A 26,695-nucleotide genomic window follows, 5' to 3' on the forward strand; every position below is an offset into this window, starting at 1 on the left:
ACCTTAACCAATCAACGCCGCCTGTCACGAATGATTGACACTAGCGTCAGCCAATGAGCAAAGCAAGCTGTTATCCCTTCACCCAATCGGCAGCCAGCTTTCTTTTTTACCTTGGGAAAGGTAGCGGGACCCAGGCCTTAGGGCAGCCAATGAGAAGTGCTCTTGGGGTGATAGCGTTTGATTGACAGCGGTTTGCCCAATAAGGCGTGAGTATTATTAGCCCGGGGGCGGGGTTATTGCCAGTCTCTCAGGACGAGGATCGATTTGCCCGTGTGGTGGTGAGGAGGAGGGGGGTTAGACGCGAAAGAGAAAATGGCGGCCGCTGCTGGTGCGCCTGGTTCGGGGGAGGGAGGAGAAGCTGAGCCAGACAGCGAGCCGATTTCTGGAGATGATAGGCCGCGCCATGAGCATACGGAGGCCTCGACGCTGCACGGTGGGATGGTAGAGGAGCTCGGCTGGGAAGAAGCCCTGGACTCGGAGGAGGCCGGACATGGGGAGACAGGGCTGCGGCTACCTGAGACCGACAGACTGCCGGAGTGTATAGGGCCTGAGGTAACTCACTGGGAGAGTGAAATGGAGGAGCCCTCTGTCGTCCTGGAGGCCTCACCCCGGGCCTGGGCGCAGGGTGTGGAGCCCTCAGTGGTGGTGGACACAATGGTGGCAGATGTCCTCTCCTCCCAGCAGCCAGAGGAACCTATGCAACTGGGGAAAGAGTTTCATTGCCCTCCAGACCCTGCTCCTGAGGCCATGGAGGTGGAAGAGACCGAATGTGGGGTGACTCCCTCCAAGGCGGAGTGCCCTTCTGACCAGGTGCATTTAGTCCATGCATCCTCACCCCAGCCTCAGGTCGTGTCAGAACCGTCACTGGTTACATCTGATCCAGTCCAGGTTCCAGAAGATGTTGACACATTGCAAGAAGAATCCTTCCCAGAGACGTTTGCGTTAACGCAAGATGCCCCTGAACTTGAACAGGACGCTGCCCCCCTGCCAATTAAGGACTGTGCCCCTCTAGAGCCCAGCGACACGGTGCCCCTAGTACAGGAATGCACCACGGTTGAGGTGGACGATGCACAAGAACCAACTGAGACTGATTTGGTTGAGGAAACGTATGTTCCTGATCCAGTTCCTGATGTTTTCTTACAGGTACAAGAGCCTATATCAAAGGAGGTGCAGGAGACGGAAGGTGAAGTCGCCCCGTTGATAGGGGATGTGTCTGATGAGGACCAAGATTCCGTTCCTGAGATGGTCATAGCTGAGCCTGTGGTGGTATTGGATAAAATGCAACATACTGTAATGGAGGAACCAGTCCCTGAGATTGCAATGCCTGAAGAAGGCCTCAAATCTTGTATGGAAGGCTTTAACTCAGTAGATGCTGATAACAAGTGTGTCCCTGAAGCATTTCAAGAAGAGGAGCGAGTCCTTGAGGTTGTAGACCATGACCAAGAGGCCATTGAATCCACAGAGGCTGTGGCAGAAGTTAAGCTTTTCTTGCAACCAGCCCTAGATGAAAGGTGTCACAGTCCAAATAATCATGTTGATGAAGAATGTCTATCCAACAGGTCTCCTGAAGAATCATCTGTGAGATTAATCATGTCTGATTCCATCCCGGAAGACGTCCAGTCGCTTGAAGAGGCCGTATCGCCGATGGACAGCGGGATCAGCTCAGAACGAAGGTCTGTGGAAAAAGAGCTGGACTCTCGATCCAGTCACATGGAAACTGAGCTGACCATAGAATCTAGTTCTGAATGCACCAAGCTTGTGTCTTATTCTCAAGACGTTGAATACGATCCTTTTTATAGGGACACTAAAATGGAGGAGGCTGACGTACAAGAAGAACATGAGGCGTTGACAGCCCCTGCTGATATTGTACAGACTGATCCGCACATGGAGGAGCCCTCCACTAAGGTAGACGCATGTATGGACAATCCTAATCCATGTCAGGATCCTTTGTCCCCAGCACAGAGACTTGTTACCGGTGGAATCGATGATCTCATTCCTGGTTCTGAAGTTCAGGTTACACTCGATCACATAATTCAGGATGCATTGGTGGTTTCCTTCCGCCACGGAGACAGAATCTTCTCAGGGGTTCTAATGGATCTGTCAAAAAGGTATGGAAAGAGGAAATGACCATTTTCTTTTTCTTTGCAGGACCGATTGACATCAGTTGCCGTAACTGGAGGTTATTACTGATACTTCCTGATAAAGCCTGAAAATCTCACCCAACATCAGATGCGTTGTGTACATGACATTGAGATGTGGTTGACTCTAGAATGGGTTGGTTAGGAGTAGGTTCTCCTTGGCCTGGTATGGATCCAGTAGGTGGTGCGCTTTGTCTCTGGTATGTTATCTGTGTTGGGCACAGGTAACACCTTCCATTTGTCATTTTTGATTGCAAGGTGGTCCTAGTCCCAATAACTAAATATACCTCTCCTAAATGCAATTTTGTCCCATCTGGTTTGGCGTAGCCATAAGAGCCAAGTCAGCACCACTTACTATATCCCTTCTAGAGCTTGGAAGAAATTCTGACCACTCTGTTCTAGCTTCTACCACCCATGTCCACAACCCAAGGATGATAGACTAAAATTAAATTCCCCCAGGTCACAGCTATACAAATTATGGAAATGGGAATGTGCCCCCAGCGATGATGCGAACTGCACATGGGCAAACAGTCATATTTAAATGGGTTGTACAAGACCTGCATGCGTGTTTGATACTGATGCCCTATCCGCGGATAAGTCCTCAGAATCTGCTCGGTCTGAAATCTGGACCCTGTACAAATCAGCTAAACTGGAAGCTGTATATAGGGTATGTGGCTAATGCTCTTATTCAGGTACCTTATGCCTCCCCCACAATGCACAGCTCTGTATTCCCTGCTTCCAGAAGCTGAATCGGTTGATTTGTGCAGGGTTTGGATGTTTGACTCCCACCGATCAGGTACACATGGGGTCTTAAACAGCCCTTTTGAAAGGAAACTTGTTAGGGCAATTTAGGACACTAAACCCCTCACAAGCCCTTATAGACCTGGGGTTTAGTGCCCCAAATTGCCCTTTTAAAAAGCAATCCACTACCATATTAAAAACAAAAAATTAAAAAAAAAAAGCTTTATACTTACCTAGAGATGAGTGTTATCGGAATCTTCTCTGGTACTCCTGACGCCTGTACTGTTCTTCTGGGAAGCCAGAGATGTACCCCAGCTTCACTGCGCATGTACCAGTGGTTTAGCACATGTACACTGAAGCTGATGTGTAGGCTTCATTGAAGAACTGCATCGGTGTGGGAGAACAGCTGATAGGGGAGTATAAACCTATTTTATTTTTAAGGTGACCACGGATTGCTTTATACCAGGGTGATTTTGGACACTTACCCCTGTGAGTGGTTTAGTGTCCTAGTTTCCCTGACCGATTCCCTTTAACCATATAGTTTACTTATGATGGTGATTGTATAGAAATAGAAGCTAAACAAGCCAAATCTAATTCCTGCAGTTTCGATTGACCCTAGTTACATGCTGAGCCTGTGCCATAGGTCCCTTAGACTAGAGGTTGTGTGGAATCTGAATTCCATATTTGCTCACACTTGGGCATTGCACACCTTCTGAAGTCTGTGAGACCCTTGTGATTTGTAGGACATTTTGCCATCAGTCTGTAGCTCTTGGTTATATAACTATTGTTTGCTGTGATGCTTTGGTTTCAACTCATAACTCCAGTGATATTGCCAACTCCTAAGGTTATATACATATACAACAGTTGAAGTGCAGTTCTTCGTGCATACGACCGTAGTCGTGTGCGTGTCGCTGGAAAACTGAATGGACGGCACATAGATGGTGTCTGTATACCATCTTGTTTTTCAGTAACCCGGTCGTTAGAATAGTTGGACTGTCACAAATGTTACCAAAGGTAACACAAAGGTAACTCCATATTTTGCAGATTGGTCCTACAATCCTTCACATGGGTTTGTGTGTGACCATATGATGATTATGATGGTTAGCATATGGACCAAATCTATGGTTGTGACAGGTGCGTTAAAGGGGAATTCTGGTTAAATGAAGTTGAGTGTCCCATGATGCAAGTCCCCAGTTTATTAAACAATTTGCAGCATTTTCTCACAGTAAAATTGCCTTTTAGGTCACAGTTTGCTTTGGTTAGCCTCCATTTCTATTAGATATGGCGGAGTATGTGCGGCGAGTCCATCTTCCTTCCGCCTTCAGCAAGTCCCTTGAACGCCATGATGTCAGAGATGTTGGGGATGTCGCAAATGTTTGTCACAAGGCTCTCTGCTCCTGGGAAAAGAGTGAGCAGAGGTTTTTGTGAACACGCAAAGAGACTGAGTTGTGCTGCAGGGGGTCGTGGGAAATGTGGGCGAGAGCAGTTGGAGGAGCTCACATGACCCCAGCAGCGGCACCATAATAATTGCATATCAATCAGGATCGCTGTAGGATAAAGGTATAGGGAACCCCAGGAACAATGCTGCATGAGGGATTACATACCTGACAGGTGAATGAGCAGATTTTTGGTATAATGGATGGAGTATCCCTTTAACTAGTTCCCATCCATGCATTGCGTTTTCTGACCGCAGGTAGTGAGAGGAGAGGCTGCAGAACCGGCAAGGCTAACCCTTTAGGCTGAGTTCAGACTAGGTTTTTTGGTCAGGATTTTAACACGGACCAAATGGGAGTCGGTCATTTCTTTTTTTCCACGACATTCTCTTTCTTCAGGTGGATTCCGCTGCCGGACGTCTGCCTGAAGACACTCCCTCTCGACTAGGCCCATTCATTTAGGCCTAATCCGGAGCAGAGTGCCACGACTGGATGCTGGTGCAATTCACTGGCATCCAGTTGTGGCTAACCTATTATTGGTCTGGAGTCTGAGGCTGGCTCAATGTCTAATTCCGGACCAAAAAACCCCTTCTGAACTCAGCCTTAGGTGCCATGGTCAATGGAAAACACGTCATCTCACTGGTTGCAGGTGGAGGAGGCTTCTTAGGAATCAGCACCCCTGCAAATATGATCATAGTCCCAATCATGGGGTGGTAAGGACGGCCTTCTGGTCTACCTTCAATACATGCTTGTTGGGCCATCTATTATGCTGCCTGTCAGTTCAGGACTGAAGGTATAATATATAGCACTAGAGGAGAAGAAACATGAATGAAGAAAAAAAAAACCCATTCCAAAATATCTCTTATCTCTTAATATTAATAAATCTCTTAATAAATAAAAAATGAAAACATAATTCACATAGTATATTATCGTGTCCATAATGGGCCAGGCAAAATGTCTGTAATGTCTTCCCTGCACGTTGAAAAAACCCCAGAATAGCACAGAATTTACAGCAAGGGTGCATTCACACGGAGTATACGCTGACTGATTCTGAACGTTAAAACACGCTCAGAATCAGCGCGTACAAAGCAGATCCCATTCATTTCAATGGGAGCCGGCATACGAGCGCTCCCCATTGAAATGAATGGGCTGCTTTTTTCCCCTATTGGTTTCAATGTGATACGTGCGTATGCCGGCTCCCATTGAAATGAATGGGATCTGCTTTGTACGCGCTGATTCTGAACGTGTTTTAAGCTGAATCGGTTGATTTGTGCAGGGTTTTGGATGTTTTGACTCCCACCGATCAAGTATCCAGTACACACGTGTTTTAACGTTCAGAATCAGTCAGCGTATACTCCGTGTGAATGCACCCTAAACCTGTAAATAACCTGAAATTAGTAGAATTGTTTTCTATTTTCACTTGCTCCAAGTAAGTTATTCAATGAGGTATATGGACCCTAAAATGGTGCCATTATACACACGCACAAAAAACTCAGTTCCATTAAAGGGGCTCTATCAGCAAAATCATGCTGATAGAGCCCCACATATGTGTGAATAGCCGTAAATGTTATATTAAACTACCACCCCCACCCCCCGTTTTAAAAAGAATGTGATCTACTTGCACATCGTGCACGCTGGGCGGGCATTCAGGGTGCGCAGTCTTCTTCATCCACGCCTCCTCTTCCTGCGATGTCCTCGGGTCCCGTCCTCCTCTGGCGCTCGCGAACTGACATTGATATAAAAAAATGGCCTGGGCGCATGCGCAGTAGCATGCGGCTTCTGCTATGGCTACTGCGCATGCGCCCGGGCCAATTTTTTTTTTTTTTTATCAATGTCAGTTCGCGAGCGCCGGAGGAGGATGGGACCCGAGGAAGAGGAGGCGTGGATGAAGAAGACAGCGCACCCTGAATGCCCTCCCAGCGTGCACGATGCGTAAGTAGAGCACATTCTTTTTTAGGGTATTATTTTAAAACTGGGGGGTAGTTCAATATAACGTTTACGGTGCCTGAACAGCCTTTTTAAAGGCTATTCACGCATATGTGGGGCTCTAGCAGCATGTTTTGGCTGATAGAGCCCCTTTAATGGTTTACGTTGCTGTGCAATGATGGATAGATGCAAGAAATGATTGGTCATTAAGTACCAAAATAGTCTGGCTACCAATGGATTAAAACCACCTCCAAACTGTGTGCCGTTGTGGTTATACCAGGTACAGCATGCACGCGGGTTGTAATGTGATTTCAGCATTACCTCAGCCACATTGTCTGACTATCCCGTTAGGGTATGTGCTGCAGTGTATAGCCTAGACCACTCTTGCTCACACTCCGTTCAGTATGTTCAGCCTTGAGGATATTCTTGTGTTGAATGTGTAACACATTTTGCGTTATCACTTGCCACTAATGTGAGTGGAGCGGGGAGTGCGTCGGCTTGACATTTATTGTAAGGGCGCATTCACACCACCCGACTTATAGCTGTGAAACTCTGACCGTGTGTGGGCTGGAGTTACTGGCCTGCACCTTATGTCAGGAGAGGGACGCCTAGCAGTATATTAACTATGATGCTCCGAGTCCCTACCTCCTAGTGAGGTACTGTCCTATACAGTAATATGTTGCTGAGAGGCAGGGACCCCTAGGGCACATAATTATCTATTCCAGTTCCTGACAGGCATAGTTTCCATTCTGGCATGCACTATATTTACTGGGGGCTCGATGGTTGCCTTGGAAGCTGAGCTGCAGTAACCTGGCTTGGTCTGTGCTGAATGTACAGATCTGTACTCTGTGTTTTGCCTGAGCTGTGGCTCTGATATTAGCTGATCAGTGGGGATGCTGGGTGTTGGACCCCCACTGATCTGATTTGATGACCCTATCCTGAGCCAGGCCTGGTCCACTTCAATGTGAATTCTATATGACTGTCTAATAGTACTTGGATTGTTGACTTGTTGTTGGTCTATTAGAACAGGCACCAGTTGCCCCCTACCAGCCACCTTCTGAACTTCACTAGACAGATTGCTCTAAGTGAAGCCCACCCAGGTGGTTGCAACAAGAGACCATGTGGCCAGTTAGATTGGTGTCATGGATGAAAAAATGCTATCCCTGGTCTCTTTAGCATGTAGCATTTGCCAGCACTACCCCTAATAAGTATATGAGGGGGGGGGGGCACATTGTTCTTCTAGCACACCTGCTAGTTTCAGTCAGGGATGTCAAATATCCAGTTGAGGTATCTCACCATGACACGTCCTCTGTAAAGCATTTCTTAGAAGCCATGACACTATTGTGCACGTATCTGTATCATGGATTGAAATAGTCCCAGACAGACCTTTCTCTTCTATAACCATCTCCGTCAGCATGAATCCTCTCTAGTTCTGTGTCAGAAACCCCGATAAGGTCCCCGGAAAAGCAAAGCCTTAAAGGAGTGTTTTGGATATTATTGAGTTTCCACAGTATAGTTTCTCAGTATCTCGCCCCATGGATTCCTGTACGAGTCGGCTGATCCAGTTGCCGGAGCAAACTTACGCGGTCTGAAAATACACCAGATCTGGCGTATCTGCAGACTCTTATGGCACCCTTTAGCTGGCTTACTCTATGCTAGCATTTTTGCGCATTTAAGCCACGCGTCCTTTTTCTGACAATCTACACCCACACTTCAAACGTGTAGAAACATTCTAGCCCAAATGAGATGCGCCGAAGATGCCTAATCCAGTGTCTAGTCGTATGCACGATAGTAAATCAGGGACAGTCTGTACTGCGGCTTCTATTCAACCCCAAATTCAAGGGTTGTCCAATTCCTATTTTTTATTTAATAGCGCTACTACAGAACATCTAAACATAACAAATGGGTACTCACCTCTCCCCAGGCCTCTGTTTTGACCGCCAGCAGCTTTGTTGGTTTGTATATAGGTTCCGGGCTGTTTGTATGCGGGGACCACAGCAGCCCATCACTGGCCTCAGCGGTTGTATCTTTACAAGTTGTATGGGTTCTGTATACAAACCTTTAGAGTTGCTGCCAGACGTGGAAACTGGGGCCTCTGGAGAGGCGAGTACCCACTGTAGTGGCGGTGTTAACAAAAATCAGGCTAGACCATTGTCTCTAGCTCTCCGAACTCCTTGTAGACCTTTCCTGTTGAGGATCTCTTCATTATCCAGTGTCCTGAAGAGGTGGCTGTAAACGTTTCATGTATGTTGGATCTTCTGTTCATATAATGTGTGCTGAATCACACTGCGGTATGTGCCAGGGAGGGAAGTATTGGGCATGTTGGAGTTAACAAGCCAGTTCTGTTTGTGAGGGTAGCTAAGCTGCCATCTGAAGTGTCTGGCAGCAGCTTGTACCCCCCTCCTCATTCAGAACACATGCACACTTAGTCAAGATGAGCATGTATGTGTATGGGAGGGCTGGGACAGATGGCTGCCAGCTGAGCCATCCTAATGTGTGCCCTAAAGAGGGCTTTCCATTGGCAGACCCTCTGATCTTAGGGCTTCAGTGAGAGTGTTCCCTCAAAATTGCAATAGGGTTAGAGCTGGACTCAGACATGAGGTTATGCCATGAAGTATGTTTGGATAGGATGAATTGCTGATCGATGGGGCTTGAGACCTGCTAATCCTGGGAATGGGGGTTGTATTCACCCTCATGGTGGATGAAGACACAACCCTGCTCCTGTTCACTTCAAGGGAAGTGGCAAAGATGGAGTGAAACTACAACTCTCAGAATTGCTGTTCTTGGAACTCCCATACAAGTGAATGGAGCATGTTGAGAGTTGTAGTTCCACAGCAGCTGACATCTGCCATGGGTAGGAATACCCCTTTAATGGCTGCTGCATATTGGCAATATTTGGCCTAGATCTCAGATTATGCTAAGAATTGCTGATGGTCACTTGCTCTTGGTCCGAGTATATGTGCACATGACTGCATATAGCCAGGCCGTGGTGGAACGGCTCAGACAGCACATCGATGATCGGTGTCGCCTGTACCTCCACAGCCACATTCACTGCTTTGTGAGGTGGGGCCTCAAAATGGACGGGAATTTTGCCCAAGATCATGGCCCCATACGCAGGACCATATTAATACATTGTCTTGTGTGTGTGGCCATACAGAGAAGTGGGTTCCTCTAACAAGACACATGGTTGTGTGCATGAGGGCTAGTGCTGTATGCATTATTGTAGGGATTCCCACAGAGAAGCCTCTGATGCCGTTCCTGCCCCAGGCCTTGGTGTATAGGTGGGTACGGCTCTGAGCTGGAGTCACTTTGCCTGCCCTGCTGTAAAAGTGACAGGGCAAGTTGTTGCTGTCATCTGGGGAACCCTTGATAGACTAGAATGCTGCGTGTAAGGAGCAGATCGAGAAAAAGTTCCTGTAACTTTGTATGGAAAATCTCATTCATCGGTTTACATGGCAATTTCAGTGCAACAGTTTTTCCTTTTGTGGTTTTTTTGCGGTTTTTCCTGTTGACTTCAGAGGGCTTTTCTGGGCCACTGAGGAAATGTCTGTAATGATTTGTCCACCATCTGGTGCACATTTAAAGGGGCTAACCACGGAAATTATGGAGTATATATTGATCAGTGCTGAGAATGATCAGCTAAAATGAGTGAAACGTCTTTATCCTCTATGTTCCCAGTGGAAGAGAAAACCTTCCCCCGTTCTTGGGATGGGTGGGCGACCTTTCATGTCCTCATCAATGTGCGGTATAAGCTCATAGTGCACTGAATTCAGCCGCCCCGTTGGCTTTCCCCGGTATGTCATCCTGGAGGTGTCAGCACCGATATCTCTCCACTGTCAGAAGGGTGTTTCTCAGAGCTCAGCAATGGCCAGTCAGTAAGGAAACACCCCCCCCCCCCCCCCCCCCCGACTGTACTCTTACATAGCCCTGTACTGACCAGCTCTTCACTCACTTCTATGGGACTGTAATCACCGGTAGCGCCTGCAGCTCAGTAATGAGGGTCCCAGCAGTCGGACATTATACTCACTACTCTGTAGGTAGATGGGTGAAAGATGTTTTCAGGCCAACCTATTGAAGGAATGGGGGTAGTGTGATGGTTATTGTGCATTTAGTAGTGATGGCTGGGATGAATAAAATGTTGTTGGGTCATGGAAATGGCTTTAGCATGATAATACCATTAAAGGAACTTGCATAGGATAAGTTCTCTGTGTAATCGGTGGGGGTCTGATGGCTGGGACTCTCACCTTAAGCTATTTGAAGGGGCCGAGCGCCTCATCCTTTAACCCAGGGGTAGGGACCTTCGGCTCTCCAGCTGCTGTGAAACTACAACTCCCATCATGCTCCATTCACTTCCATGGGAGTTCCAAGAACAGCAGAGCCAGTATGCATGCTGGGAGTTGTAGTTTTGCAACAGCTGGAGAGCCGTACGTTCTCTACCCCTGCTTTAACCTGTGCTGCTGATTTGCCTTTCATGTTGTTGGAGCAGAGCTGCAATGTACAGTCCCTGTGATATGTAAGACACTGCTCAGTGAAGACGTCTCAACAATCACCTGAACACTGCGGTCATGTTGGTAATCAGTGAAAGTGGTCACCTTAGGATAGGGTATCTGCAGGTTTTTTTTGTTTTTTTTTTAAGAAATGTTGTCTTCTCCTTGGGATAGTCCATCAGTATCGGTTCAGTGGGGGTCCAACTGGACTGTTGCATGTACACAAATCCCATCCCTTTTAGTAACAGCTGTGCCTGGTATTTTGCAGTTTAAAACTGCTGTAATGTCCCATAGGCTTCTAGGTGATAAGCCTACACTTTGCTCTCGAGCATCTGGCTCCGTTTTACAAGGCTTACAATATGGCTCCCAGATGCTAGTACTGTATAAATATTGTCATACCATATTCTTAGATTGTGCTGTTTGCTTTCTGCATTGAGACATTGTGCTTGCTTGTGTGCACCTGCCCGAGCGGTTCTCAATGGCTGCTCATTGACCATTGTTTTTCAGCTTTCTCACAAAGACCACTCCTGATCATATGTACTAATACATACTGATAACGTATCCTCGTGATGGGTCACCGGTATCAGAACGGTGGGGTCCTGACCGCCAGCTCCCAGTGATATGGAGAGCCACTGGAAGAAGACTCTTCAGCATGCCAGCTGTTGTGAAACTACAACTCCCAGCATACATCCTTGCTCTCCTGTTCTTAGAATTCCCCCAGGAATGAATGGAGCATGCTGGGAGTTGTAGGCCCCCAGCAGCTGGAGGGCTAACCCTTGCTGTCTGAGATAACGGCATGGCTTGGACTCGGTGGTTACTTGGCGGCTGTGGGACCTTTTAAGCAGTCTCTCTGAAAATCCATTTGGTGATATCTCACACGTCTTACTGGAAATCCATGGCTAAGAAAGGTGACTCGGAAGAATCTGCCTCTACTAGCCAGCAATCCATGGCAGACTACACCATGACCACCACATGAATGCCTGGCCTTGGGTGGTTTCTTAGCCCTGTTTACACTGCAGTCATTCAAGGATTTCTGATCTTTTAAATAGCAAAATTGATGTCTAATTCTACCTATAATAAAGGGGTTTTGTGGCGCCTAATAATACAGAATCTGATCTGTGGGGATCCGACACTCAGTTTCTGGGCAGGGTTGTGGCTGGTATAGACTTCCCTCCAGGTACACAGGCTGCCAGCGGGTGCAGCTCTTTTATGATTGAGGCGTACCCTCTGTCGTTTTACAGGGTATTAAGACTGGTGGTGCAAATGCCAGTCTTCATAAATCTCTTCCAATGCGTTTGCTCTTACACCCGGCAGCTGCCAGAGCAAGCTATCCCTCAGAATGTGTATACCAGGAGCAGGTAAATATACGGTCTGCCCTTGACTTCAGTGTAGAAAAATGTTTGTGTGTGTATATATATATATATATATATATATATATATATATATATATATATATATATATATATATATATATATATTGTTGGGGTCTGGGGTTGCTAGGTGGGGTGGCATAGACACACAAGTCCAGTTTCTTTAGTCCAAAACAAAGGTAGATTTTTATTTTCACTCTAAGAGGTAGTGCAGCAACAAAAGGAAACAATACAAAAATAAATACCTGCCCGGCTAGGCTCTAACTAAACATAGAATAGGTTACCTCACCTAGAGTAACAGAAATCAAAAGCCAGTAGAATCATTCAGGACACAGCTCCAAAAATATGACCTCTCTGTCATTCTCCAGCCAAACTCTGCCAAAGTGTTGCTGCTGGAGCTGACTTCTTAAGCCTCCTTGATGAGCAGAGTCTCTGCAGCTGAGTCGTTGCAGGAACATCCCCAAAGTGTGGACTGGAGGGGGGTGGAATGACGGGTCCCACTACCAACCTGCCTGCCATTCCTAAAAATCCAGCCCAATACTGAGCATTTACCAAAATGCTCAGCAGACGAAAGTTACATTCCTGGAGCTTTCTCATCTCGCCCACCTGAGTAGTCTGGGTAACATGTACACCCCTCAGCTTGTTGTTCTATATACCAACAATACATTCAGTTTTAATATTTCCATAGCCTAACACATTTGTGGATATTCAGCCTGAGGACTTATTCACAACGCTGATTCTCGGTTTTGAAATTTTACCATCAGTGTTCCACAGCCGAGACTTGTGTGTGAATAAGCCTTAATAGTTCCCCTTCTTGTGTGTGTTGTGATTTTTTTTATTTTTTTCTTAAAAATAAGGTTGTGAGGAGTGTCGCTACCTATCGATTATATGATATAGCAGATTTGGCCGATATAGGGTGCATATGTGAAGTAACGGTTGACCTGAACTACCCTCTTGTTTGGCCTAAGAGCGGGATCTGTCTGCGGATCCGGTCTTTTAGGAATTGGACTGAATAACCGCATTGTGAGTGTGCGGTGCTTGTTGTCACACTCTTGGCTCAGATGTGAGATTTTGCGGTCTGTTTTTTTTTTTTTTTTTTTTCCTTACACTGGCACTAGTGTTAACATTAAAGTGCCACGGTGCCTGAAACTCAAGTTTACTAAAACGGCGGTGTTGTAGTCAGAGGTGTCCCTGAGTTACCCGGCAAAGTGTGGCTGTTTGAGATGAATTGTTACAAGCAATGTCTTAATGGTCAGAATAGAGGAAAAGAAAGGATAATGATGCTTTCCACATGGATACTCCCTGATCGTCTCTACTCCCTGGTCCTGCTGGATACACAGGAAATGCCTGCTCAGCCAATCGCTGGCCGTTATTTCCTGTGACCTTCACAGCCACTCGAGGAGATGGTGACACTCAGTCGAGTTCCACTTCACAACACAGTGACATCACGTTCATTCGCCATGGCGCCTGTTTGAGGAGGGGGCTAAGCTGTCATACCCATCACAGCCACTATACAATGTGTGGCACTGTGCTTGGTATTCAGTGAAGACTCCCCAAAACGCTGCGGTCCCTTTTAAACCTCTAATAGGTGGGGGTGCCAATGTCATATCAATGACGGATCCTAAGCGAGGTCATCGGTATTACAAACCTCTTTGATATTCAGACACAACTCAAAACCAGAACTCAAGGCACCAATACATAATGTATAAGGGGTCCATTGTGCTTATATAAATTTAGAATAAGGCTGTATATATACCATGTTTCTATCCTTTATACTGTCACCAGAACCCAGCAGATCGAGGAGTTGGGGTCACCTGATCAAACTTGTGGCTTCCTCTTCTGAATCGCTGCCTCTGTTTGGCATATCAATTGCCCTGTCCTCTTCTAGTGGTGGAGTGTCCTACACAGCCACTGATATAATAGGTGATCTATATCAGAAGTCTGCAAAATCTCGTTAAGGTCCCACGTAGCAGGCAAAAAGCACTGCGGGAAAACCTGCGCCAGAAATACACAGTTTTTTCCCACAGCACTTTTCAGAGTTTTCTTCTGCGGACTTTCTACTTCTTTATACGTATATGAAAACCGCCGGCGTTTCCGTAGGTATGTTTGACTTTCAAAAATTTCTGCTATAGGTATTTTTCTGCTATGTAGGGATTGGATTCGCTAGACAACCATCCAGTTTGCAGGAACTATAAAACATTGCCTAAAGTTGGTTGTCCAGGTGAAAAAAAACTAATAATAAATCCCATGCTCCACATGCTCAGGTCTCTGTCCTGCTGCTCCGGTCTTTTCTTTCATCTGAAGTCCTTGTCGCACTGGACCACAGCAACGTAAAGGAAGGACACGAGACGTCACTTCCTCTGGGACCCAGATCAGCTGGTTGAAGAGGCCCCTACACAAAGCACAGCGCTGTGCATATAGTATTACAGCTCAGCCCACTTCACTTGAATGGGGCTGAGCTGTAGTGTGTGACTGACTTTATCGGTACAGGAAAGAGGCTGCAGTGCTAATGAGCCCTGCCTTGTTTTCAGACAGCTGATCTGTGGGGTCCCGGGTATGAGGCCCCCACAATCACACATGGATGACTTATGCTATGGATAGATCAGTATTTGGGTCCTGGAGAACCCTTATGAATACTTTCTATTGGCGGGAATCGGTGATTGTTCAATAAATGGCAGTAATTCAGATTGGTTTTATCAGCACTGTTCTATTGCAGTGGCTGTTAGGGCAGGGTGGGTGAGTGATGTATTTTGGTGCACTGTGCACCTTGTGTTTGTCTAGTGCTCTTTAGCACACTTTCATGGCTGTGTACACACTGGCGCTCACACCTGCCCGGCTGGTAAAGGATCTGCACAACAGGCCCTAGATGAGAATATAGAATAGTGCAAGTGGTCTCTGACCTGTGACCCCCTAAGTGTGGGGGAACTGATGGGGCCTGCCAGGAGTTCAGTTTCTTCCGTTTGGAGACGACCAGTCTAAAGAGAAGACATTTTTGCTGTTACAAAATAGTAGGACTTTAATGCCAAGGCCCCATGTGGTGGGTCACACAAAGCCCTGCACAACTCTCCGCTTCCATTATACCTATAGGGAAACTGCTGGTGTTGACATGCTGGGATTTCCAAAAAACAGCACCCATTTACTGAAATAGTAGCGAAGCCTAAGGTCACATCAGAGTTGGAGTCTCTGTAAGAGACTTTTCTCTCTGACAATTTTAGGCAGAACCTGCGGCAAGGTCCTACAAGAAAAACCCAAATGATGGAGACCCGAAACAAAATGAAGGAGACACTGCAAGGTGCAGTGTCTCAGATCAGCTACTACATGGAGGACAGCGCTGTCTGCTTCCTGCTCCATTCTCTGTGTATCAGCTGCTGAGAACATCTAATCGACGGGGGGCACTGGGTATTGGACTCCCATCAATTTAATATTCATGATCTTTCCTAAGGTTAGATCTTCTATATTTTTGGTCTAGAAAACCCATTGATCACTTGTTTGCGTGTTGGTGGGGAGGGGGTCAGTGCTTAGCATCCCCATGCTGCTCAGCTGGTTGAAGGGGCCATGGTGCACTGGCAGTGGGCACAGCGCCATACATGGTTTAGTGGCCAGGAATGCTGCTGAAGCTTTGTGCCATTCAAGTGCACTGCAGCCCCTTTAAGTTGAACAGTGGGGGCGTCTCAAATTGTATTTCCCCCTGAAGGGGGGTTCCCACTGAAAACTGGCCTCAGTTAAGTGAGGTTATTAATGTCTGCTTAATATATTTTATGCTGAAGTTACCCCTAAGTAGTCACTTGGAAGCAGCCGTCACCTTGTCAGTGTCCCCTTGCCAGTCTCACCTCCTAGTGGTGATCGACGTCTCCCTTGTGATGTCCGGAAGGACTTTTTATGCTTCCACTCTTCTACAGTAGAAAGGTAAGGACTCAAACTGGCCCATCATGTGCAGGATTATGGTGGAAAAACCACCTGACTGGTTCCCTTTAAGAGGTTTTTCACTGTGTTCTAAAAGAGGATGTGGCTGGAGCAGAAGGTTGTAGACTAGATGTAGAGGCCGGATGTATCTGTAAGGTTACTCAGTGTGGCCACAACTCTCCGGACTGAGGTCATAGGGGGATCCTTGTGGCCTCTGCGGAGCTTGTAAAATACTGTCTGTTTTTAAGTGGTTTTTTTTTTTTTTTTTTACTAAATGCTTCTGTATGTTTTGCATGAAAAAAAAGTATAGTGCACCATATATACTTATTATGCAAACCTATGAGCAATTGATGGCACTGTACATGTGTGCCTATATGAAGGATATACATAGGAGGTATATACCAGGACTCTCTGGATACTGCAGAACATTGTGTAGGCACTAAGGGGAGCCTTGCAGCAGCAGTGCCCCTATTGGTTTCCTTTGTCATCCTGCTGGATAGGACACGCTCCATATTCCACAGAACAGGCCACAGAAGCCCCTTAGAAACATCGAACAGCGCACATTATAATATGCGTGAGGCTTTACCTGGCGCTCTCTGATAAATGGGCCGGTGTGTCACTGTGGACCCCTGTGCACAGCAGTTGTTAGTAAGGGCTTTCAGCTTCTGTCCTTGCCATAGAATTGTAATCCTTCTTGTAGAAGAAACGAGTTTGTAACTGTGCTGTTTGTTTGTAATATGAAGCGCGGAGTATGTGTAAAAAGGCCTAATGCGCATGATGGAGTGTACAGGCTGATACTCCCCTAAGGGGGAAGTGTGGTGGTCTGCTCCAGCCTGCAACGTGTCATCGGAACAGAAGCCCCCATAGAAGAAAGTACAATCACCCGGTCAGGTGCAGGTAGCCTTAGCATGTCTGTGAATAGTCTGATACACTGCAGGTTAGCAGCAACTTCCTCCAGATCTGTGTTTAACCTGTATATATTCCCATTCAGCTGGATTAGAAACGGATGATGAAAAATAAGGATTTCGGCCTAGCTAAAGGGTGGCTATGGGCAGCATATAAGGACAAAGTAGGACTAGGAGGCATTATGATAGGAGGGAGGTCACATGACTTGAGGTCACATATTAGCTCACACTGCGATCATGTGACTTATTAGACAAGGTGAAGGTAGGATGAGGGAAGACATGGAGCAGGTAACATTACTATTCAGGGAATGGACTTTCACATGATAGGAGTAAATAAATAAAAACAAATCACCAGAGTGTCCCTTTAAGATGTACCTAGAGTTTGAGGACTCGTCAGGGTAAGTTGTAATATGTGTACATGAAAAATATCACTACTAGCCATTGTATGACTTTTCTGAATTTGATGGAGAGTGCAGTGGAGACGGGACAGGGCCATTGCAGAGATCGGTGTGGGACCCATTTTCTAGTGGGTAATGTATTTGGTTATACTGATAAGCCAGTGCCAGGGAAGGCGCTATGTATTATGGACACTTATGGGTTACGTGACTTTTATATAGATCACTTATCCTTTGGACACCCGATGACATCACTTTCATTGGTCACATTGCACTGCTGCTGCTCTGTCTGTGAATGGACCTGAGTCGCAATGCCAAGCACATCCACTACGATCTAGGCAGCGCTGTGCTAGGTCAGTGAAGAGGGCGGGCATGACCCCTCCTCCTCTGCTGTATGATTCGGACTCCTTGTTTCTAGATCACATTGTGATTGTATTTATAGTAATGGGCACTGGGGCAAATTTTAGAAAATTAAAAAATGTATTTTTCCTTGAATATGAAAGGCCGTGTGTATAAATACTGTTTTCCACTGCTTTTTTTTGCTGCCACTTGATTTACCTACAATTTAAAGATGTTGTCCAGGGAGTCTTAGTTTACTAATTCCAGGAGTTTTTTTCCAATACTTGTTCCAACCCTGGGTCACATGATCGAAACCAGCACCCTGCCATGACGTTCTGCCTCCTCTCTGCTCTCCTGTATTCCAAGGGTCTATGAAGAGGGACATGCAGACTATAGTAAAGCCAGACCCCATATTAAAGATGAGGGGAGAGGCAAAGAAACCCAGGGACCAGGTGCTGGTTCTGATCACATGACCCGAGGTCAGAATCTGCCTGGAACCCCAAACTCTGTTAATCTCTAATTGTTGCATATTTTCTCTTGCACAGAAATATGCAGGTGTGAAAAAAGTTAAGGGGTTATTCAAATCCGTTGTGTAATTTTGGCTTTTTTATTTTTTTTGCAGGTTTGGGCCTCATGGAATCCCTGTCACCGTTCACCCTAAGCGAGAGTATAAAAATAAACCGGAGGAATTCATTGAGCCTCAGAGCACATCATTCCAAGAAGAAGAATCACTGAAAACTGAGAACGGAACCGCTCCCACGGATGTTGCCCCCATCCAGCCCACCGAGCCCTGTGGAGTTAGTAATAATAATAACCTGTGGACTTCAAAGCCACCGCCTCTTTTTCACGAAGGAGCTCCGTACCCCCCTCCTTTGTTTATCAGGGACACCTATAACCAGTCAATACCTCAACCCCCTCCACGTAAAATTAAAAGACTCAAAAAGAAAATCTACAGGGAAGAACCCACTTCGATCATGAATGCTATCAAGCTACGGCCCAGACAGGTATTGTGTGATAAGTGTAAAAATGTGGTGACAGATAAGAGGGAGGTGCGGAAGACTGGCAATGACTCTTTTAAGCTAGAAGAGGGAAAGAGGCGGCGGCATGAAAGTGTAACTACTGTGAATAAGAAACTTAAAACTGATCATAAAGTAAATGGAAAAAGCCAGAGCGAGAGTCAGAAAAAAAATCCGGTGTCCAAGGTCTCAAACCTTGGGCATGGGCGAGGCAAAGTGGTCAAAGTGGCTTCTCAAACGCACGCCCCGAAAGCTCAGCTGCACACGAAGAAGGTGCTACAGAGTAAGAACATGGATCACGTCAAGGCTCGGGAAGTATTAAAAATGGCCAAAGAAAAGGCACAAAAGAAGCAAAAGGATGCATCTTCCTCTAAGAATGCTCACAGTAAAGTCCACTTTACGAGACGCCTTCAGAACACCACCTCAGGGACCCTTCCGCCGAGACTACGCATTAAACCTCAAAGGTACCGCAACGAGGAGAACGACTCTTCGCTCAAGATCGGACTTGAGAGCTTGCGCAGCAGTAAGATTGGTATCAAGCCCCAGACTCGCTACACTGCCACCCGTTCAGCAGGTGAGGCACCCTCCGAAATAAAGACCCCTCCCAATGGCCCCGAGGAGGTCAGCAGTGCTATTCAGAACACCAGTGTCTGTGTACCGCCTGGCGAGCAGGATGAGCAGCAAGCCCTGAGCAAGCGAGGCAGCAAAAGCAATATCACAGTTTACATGACCTTAAATCAAAAGAAAGCAGACTCTTCCAGTGCGTCAGTGTGTAGTAGCGATAGTACAGATGACCTGAAATCCACCCATTCTGAGTGTAGTTCTACTGAAAACTTTGATTTCCCCCCAGGCAGCATGCATGCACCTTCTTCATCATCTTCCTCCTCTTCCAAAGAAGAGAAAAAGTTGAGCAATTCCTTGAAAATAAAGGTGTTTTCCAAAAACGTCTCTAAGTGCGTGACCCCCGATGGCAGGACCATATGTGTTGGGGACATTGTTTGGGCCAAGATATATGGCTTCCCATGGTGGCCCGCCCGTATACTTACCATAACTGTCAGTCGAAAAGATAACGGCCTGCTTGTGCGGCAGGAGGCCAGCATATCATGGTTTGGGTCCCCAACGACTTCCTTCCTTGCTTTGTCACAATTGTCCCCCTTTTTAGAAAACTTCCAGTCCCGATTTAACAAGAAGAGAAAGGGTCTTTATCGCAAGGCCATCACAGAGGCAGCCAAGGCTGCCAAGCAGCTCACCCCAGAAGTACGAGCCCTCCTGACTCAATTTGAAACGTGATCCCACCTACATGTAAGGTAGGCAAGATTAGAGGTCGTACGTCATACTTTTTTTTTTTTTTTTTTTTTTTCCTTTTTCTCTCCCAATTCCCCTTAGGTTAGCCACAACCATAAAGTATTTTAGAAAGTGTTTTTTTCTTTTTTTTTTTTTTACAGGAAAGGGTTTCTGCCCATTTTCCTAACTGGGTTTTTTGGGACTTGTCTGGCAGCAGTTTTGCTCAACTGATGAGGGGCTGGGTTAAAATAAAAATACTTGCCTACCCCCGATCTGCAGTTCAAGAAATGTGTCCCCCGACTGCTTGTGTGGGGATGACTGCTGTGATAAGTTATTGGGTACTGTTTCAGCAGTGATGTCACTGGTACCCAAGGTGACCATTGTGGCCAGTATGTGGAAGCAGTGGTCACCTAAGCCACTAGCACTCATAGGACACACCGCCCCAACAAGATGGAGGGTATTTAATTCAGTTTTGTTGTGCTGGAAACCCCCTTTAAAAGCGCTGACTGTGCTATATGGAGAATGGGGAGAGCAGTGTCTTCATGGGTAAAGAGATTGTCAAGTAGGTTTCATGATGAAGTTCACGTTTTTAATGCCCCTGATGTCAGTCACAAGTGCACATGAAGGTGCCACCTCCTGGTCTCAGCGTGGGGAAGGCAATAAAACGTGTTCTCAGTCGCACAAACTGCTCTCTATTCTCTATATAGCGCTGTTGGCAGTTTTGAGGAGATTGAAACTGCTGCCAGACTATTGGCTGGGTGAATGGGGATGAGCTGCAGTACCACGCACGGCCACACCTGAATGTACGGCGCTGTGGCTGGATAAACCATGAAGTGATAAGGGGTCTGGATCTGATCCCGGAGACTCCCTTAGAGAGTATATTTGCTGTAGTTAACATTTCACTCCATTTGTTATGTTTACCCCCCACCCCCTACTGGCCATTGGCTACCACTGAACCCCCCTCTATTTTAGGGGCCTATTTTCTCTAATTTATAGATTTCCATTTTCAGTGCCCCAGTGACAATGGATCAGGAAGAGGAGATGTATATAGATATGTTAAAGTGTAAAAGGTGGATTTTATTTTATTTTTTTGCCATTTTTATTTTTTCCAGGACAAAGGTCTAAGTGCAAACCATTAGGACAAATGTGTGGCCATCATGATATGTCAATATGAATCTATATATACGTACAAATTCTTCAGAAAAGACTTATCTCCTGGCTTTCTTTAGGATATCTTCTGGTTATGACATGTTGTGCTTTGTCAGTGTCTCACTGTTACCTTATATATATATATTTTTTTTTTCTTTTTTGATGTACTTTATCAAACAAATTTTTTTTCCAGTTTTTTTTCTTTTTCATTAAAGTTTAAGGTATCTGTTTGCAGGTCAGAAAATATGAAACCAATGTAATTGTGTATTGCTCTGAAATGTACAAAAACTGTAAATAAAATCGACTAAATCTGAATTTGTTGTGTGTTACTGGAAACAAAAAAAATGGCTAGACAATCCAAAAATAGACACATTCATTGAGAAGCATTGGGGTAGTACAGTAACCTTTTTACTGCACATGGTGACTTCTACAACCCGAAAATATAACATTGGGTCAGTCCCCTTCTGCAGCGATCAGTAAAGATCTGTGAGCAATCTCCCCAGCAAGTGTTCAGTTTCCGAACAGCGCCTCTTCAGGGAGAGTGAAGCATTACATGATTTTCATTTGAAATAATTAGACTGTTTTATGTATAAGATGTGTCTGGTTAATAGATGGGCAGTCAATAAAGTGATTATGGGGTTTCCAAACCAGACAATTCCTTTAAATGGGATTGAAATGGGTTGGGATTGGGTCAGATTGAGTAAATTTACCAAAATACCATTTAAGATGTTCATGGACAGCAGAGAATCTGTTTTGTTCCAGACAGTGCCGTATGTCAGGTAACTGCAAAAAGCAGTCTAAAATTTTTCAAGCTGGAAATTTTTGACTTCATATACAGAAGGACTATCTGACTTTGTGTTAATTGGATTCAACACATTATATTTTCCAGAATTTTTTTTTATTTTTTTTTTTATTTCAAACTTAAGTAATTGGAACTTATTCAAGCATGTATTTTTTTTTTTTTTTTTTTTTTTTTTATGTATTTGGATCTTCACAGACTGGTTTATGGTTAAGTATTTTATATAGTTAAAATCTAGAAAAATAAAAATAGGAAACACACCTCACTAATTTGCTTTTACCAAGACAGGCTAAGGATTTTTTTTTTTTTGTTAAAGGAGCACTGCAAGCAAAATTTGATACAGCGGTGTAGTATAGGCCTTAAGGCGGTGCGCACACACTCGGGAGTTCTTAGTCATGCCCTACCCAGAGTTTCTTTTTAGTATATACAACCATACAGTGCATAACACAAAAAGCTGAAAAAGGTATTTTCAATTTAGATTAAATTTTATTTATTTAAATTAAATTTTAGATTTGATTTTTTTTTTTTTGTTGGGCATCTTGTTCTGATTTCTACCAAAATAAAATATATAATAAAAATGTTTAACTTCTAATAACTTCCATATAAATTCTTACCTTTAGCTACACAGAAGTTGGTCGTCCAACCTTTTACCTACTTCGTTGCTACGGCTGGTTTTCCGCATGAAGTGAATGCTCCTTTGTTTTCATGAGTTCTTTCCTGCAAACAGAAACTGACATTTCGGATTTCATTATTTTTTATTATTTTGAGAAATGGTCATTTGTAATTTTTAGGATATTTTTTTTTTTTTTTTTTTTTTTGCAAGAGTATTCATCTAGGGCTTGCGCCATTTATATAGTACACATTTCACAGTACTGACATTATGTACTCCATTTTTGTTTACAATGTTGGTCATGTTAAATCTCATACATTGAAAAATCTTAGGGAGCATTCACACGGAAGAAAGTGGTCCTGATTCTGATACAATAAATCGCATAATCAGCGCTGAAAAAAAGACTCCCATGGACTTCAATGGGTTCCGTTTTCTTCGTGGAACCCATTGAAATCAATGGGAGTGTTTTTCAGCGCTGATTCTTACGCGATTTATCGTGCCAGAATCAGCGCCTACTTCCTCCATGTGAATGCCCCCTTAGGCTGAGGCCCCATGTTGAGGAAATGCAGGTTTTGGGGGTTTTTATTTGCAGATTTTACTGCAGCTTTTGAGCCAAAGTCAGGATTGGATTGAGCAGAAAGTAGAAGTATAAGAACTTGCTATATATTTCCCATTCCCTCTAGCCATTCTTGACTTTGGCTCAAAAAAACCACAGCAAAGTCTGCAACAAAATAAGCTGCGTTTCTGCAACGTGGGGCCTCAGCCTTTAAGGGCTATCTTGTCAAGTTGCAGATTTTTTTTTTTCCTTACAAAAGGAATGGGAAATATCTAGGAAGCTTCTTACACTTCCACCTTCTGCTCAATCCACTTCTGTCTTTGGCTAAAAAAAACCACAACAAAAAAGCTGCATTTTCACAACGTGGGGCTTTAACCTTAAAGGGTTTGCTGGGTTAAATTTAAAATAAAAACTCTCCTAGTCTCAGTTCGTGGTTTGGGTGCTTTGTCCCCATTCCCTTTTGCCCCATGGATTTTGCTGCACAAGTGTAGAGGGTCAGATGACTGCTCCACCCAGTGGTCACATGTTGCATATCAGTGATGTATCAGCAGTAATTGGTTGCACTGGTCACCTGACCCTCTGCACTTCTGGATTGGGCAGTCTGTGGGGCGGAGATGGTTATAGAGCGGGGGTAGGGAATAGAGATGAGCGAGTACTGTTTGGATCAGCCGATCCGAACAGCACACTCCATAGAAATGAATGGATGCACCTGGTACTTCCGCTTTGACGGCGGCCGGCCGCTTAACCCCCCACGTGTCGGCTACGTCCATTCATTTCTATGCGAGCGTGCTGTTCGGATCGGCTGATCCAAACAGTACTTGCTCACCTCTAGTAGGGAACCTTCGGCTCTCCAGCTACAACTCCCAACATGCTCCATTCACTTCCGTGGGAGTTGCAAGAACAGCAGAGCAAATATGCATGCTGGGAGTTGTAGTATTGCAACAGCTGGAGAGCCGTACGTTCCCTACCCGTTATAGATTATCATTTCATTCACCCCCAATTTTATTTTTTTTATTTTGATCCCACTCCTGGCCCCCAGTGAGTTTTCAATTCATCCCAAGAAAACCCCTTTAATGGCCTATCCTTAGTCCATAGTATTAATATATTAGTATTACATAGTATTAATGTAACACCCTACAAAATGGATACTGTGTTAGGCTCAGTGCAGGGTACGGAAACGGGCCATGCTGCACCATCTACGGGTGTCAAACACAAGGCCCACAGCCTTGTGTTTTATGGCTCACCGGCAGGGCCACACCTGCTATGAGGTGAGTCCCTGTGGGGACAGACTGCTGTTTGCCCCCCCCCCCAAGCAGTGGCCTGTAACTTTTCCCCCGCCGCCCACACAGTGTTAAGATGCCTATGCCCAGTGCTGTATAGTTATTGTACTTACAGAGCAGTGATGTGGTGGCTGAGACCTGACCCGCCTGTGTGCATCTTCTATTTCCCTCCCAGAGGTATCATGAACTAGGGGTTGAGGTATCGGGAGGGAAAAAGATGATGCACACAGATTGTGTGCAAGAGGAGCCCAGGCCCAGCACATCACTGCTCTGTATGTATAATATCTATATACAGTGCTATAGAGCATTGGATGGGACTATTAGGCCACTATTACTATAATAATCCCCCCCCCTGGTAATAGCATTACTTATGTGAGGGAGTGAACGATTACCTGTGGAGGTGCTAGTAGGGTTGCCTCCTACAGGCTATACATGTAACTACAACTACCTGGCACAGCTACATTTATACTAACAGCCCTTTGAAGACACTATAAAGCTGATGTGGCCCTTGGCGAAAATAAGTTTAACACCCCTGGCCTAAGGGCTCCAAAGGACACAGCAACAGAAAATTGTGACAACGGAGAAGGCGATCTGATCTTGGATAACAGAGCCAAATTCTGGCACAGGATGTGAATTCTAGAAGCTTCACCTACCCATTCGCCATGCTTCTGTAAAGGGGATAGGATTAGAAAATATGGCTGCTTTCTTTCAGAGAGAGCGTCACTTCCTCTTCTCAGGAAGTGACATCATGTCATGGTCTCAGTCCCAGTTATTTGAAAGGGGTTGACATGTTGAGTTCAGTTCAGCAGCCGGCCATATACCCCATACATGTGGGTGAATCTGGGTTGGATAATCCAATCTATACATTGGCTGCATTTCCTGATTGAAAGTGTATGAAGCAGGAAGTATATGGCGGTGACCTCACTGATATGGCGGTGACCTCACTGTCCTGTAATACCGCAGCCCAGATTTCCCCTTGTACATAGGACCGTAGTGGCTGACCACACTGGTTCCAGGAGATCGGTCCCTTCTATTATTGGCCCATAGAAAAAAGAAAAAAGATTGTCTCATCAGTCTACAACATAAAACAATAATGAATTTTTTCTATTTCTCTTCTTGTAGCCAATACAGACTAGGAGCTGCGGGCCTGAAGACTCCCATGACGCTGCCACCTGGTGGAATTTTTTATTTTTTTTTCTAATCCTATGGTACAGGAAAGTAAAAGGACTCGTGTCTTGTGTACGTTTGAGGACGTGTGAAGTGTACAATCCCGAGCTGTGAAAATAATGTATAACTTATACAGATTGTTATAACTATTGTAAATTTTATTTAAAAAGAAAAAAAAAACTAGTGCTACAAATATCGCATAAATGAAAGCATGAGTCTGTACAAAAAAAAAAAGGAAGATGTTAAAAGCGAGATTTTCATGTTTTCTTTGAAAATTCATGGAAGGAATTGATCGCTTATGGTTTTTTTTTTTTTTCTTGCCGTTTCTTTCTATTTTATTTGTGATGTAATGTATATTTTCTATGGTGTGAGCTTTTCGACCAGTGTTACTTGCAGGTTACAGCAGCTGGACTAGTCGCCGTGACCTGCTGAAGGGGGACCAACATATATGGCGGGGTCTGAAGCCTTGTGAGCCGCCTGGACTTACTGAGGTCTGCAATTTCAATGACTTTTCAATGAAGGGTTTGTAACTTCTAACTCATTCCAGACTCTCCTGCTGCCTATGCCGGATGTATAGTGTCACTGGATGGTAAAGGGGTTCTCCGGGGTTATGGAGAGGGACATGAGCCAAAAACTCTTTTGCTAAAAGTGGAACAACAGTCTAAATAAAAATACTTTTGGTCTTTTTTTTTTTTTAAGCCCTTACTACTTTCTTCTACTAGGCCTCAGCTGAAGCCTGTTGGGACCCTGCTTAAAGAGCAGCATTGCCATGAAGCCACAGCACAGAAAATGCCACAAATGCACTTATTTTCTGTCTTAGGCTCCGTTCCCACAGAGTAACGCGCCGTGTATTCAGACACGTATACACGTGTCAGAGTGTGAGCGCTCAAAACAGATCTCATTCACTTCAATGGGTGCCAGCTTACGGGCGCTACACATTGAAATCAATGGAAGGCTTTTTAACCCATTGATTTCAATGTGTAGCACATGTGACGCAGCACACATTGAAGTGAATGGGATCTGTTTTGAGCGCTCACACTCTGACACGTGTGTACGTGTCTGAATACACGGCGCGTTACCCAGAGGGAACAGAGCCTTATACTAGTGAATTTAGAGATGAGCGAACACTGTTCGCTCATCTCTACTAGTGATGTTCAGCCATGGCCAGTGTGGGATCTCCAGAATAAGCCTTGTTCA

At 45.2% G+C, this 26,695-nt stretch overlaps 1 protein-coding gene across 4 annotated transcripts; it reads left to right on the forward strand.

The window, feature by feature from the left end:
• Positions 1-296: 296 nt before the first annotated feature.
• Positions 297-25,738, forward strand: PWWP2A (PWWP domain containing 2A). 4 transcript variants are annotated; one of them, XM_075274801.1, is made up of 3 exons: positions 297-2,108; positions 18,260-19,960; positions 25,454-25,738. In XM_075274801.1, exons 1-2 carry the CDS (start codon positions 313-315, stop codon positions 19,941-19,943), a joined length of 3,480 nt encoding a protein of 1,159 aa, XP_075130902.1. In that variant the 5' UTR covers positions 297-312; the 3' UTR covers positions 19,944-19,960; positions 25,454-25,738. The 4 variants fall into 4 exon arrangements, with proteins under 4 accessions (XP_075130902.1, XP_075130906.1, XP_075130905.1 ...); XM_075274805.1 differs by having other exon boundaries at positions 18,260-19,227; XM_075274804.1 differs by lacking the exon at positions 25,454-25,738 and adding an exon at positions 21,050-21,303 and having other exon boundaries at positions 18,260-19,227.
• The last annotated feature ends 957 nt before the right edge of the window (positions 25,739-26,695 follow it).

Source organism: Leptodactylus fuscus, chromosome 5, assembly GCF_031893055.1.
Source record: "Leptodactylus fuscus isolate aLepFus1 chromosome 5, aLepFus1.hap2, whole genome shotgun sequence".
NCBI lineage: Eukaryota > Metazoa > Chordata > Amphibia > Anura > Leptodactylidae > Leptodactylus > Leptodactylus fuscus.

Bases quoted from the DNA above. Each gene is read 5' to 3' on its own strand.
- PWWP2A (XM_075274801.1), top strand. From the start codon at position 313: ATGGCGGCCGCTGCTGGTGCGCCTGGTTCGGGGGAGGGAGGAGAAGCT. The intron at 2,109-18,259 runs GTATGGAAAGAG...TTTTTTTTGCAG, and splicing joins CTAATGGATCTGTCAAAAAG to GTTTGGGCCTCATGGAATCC.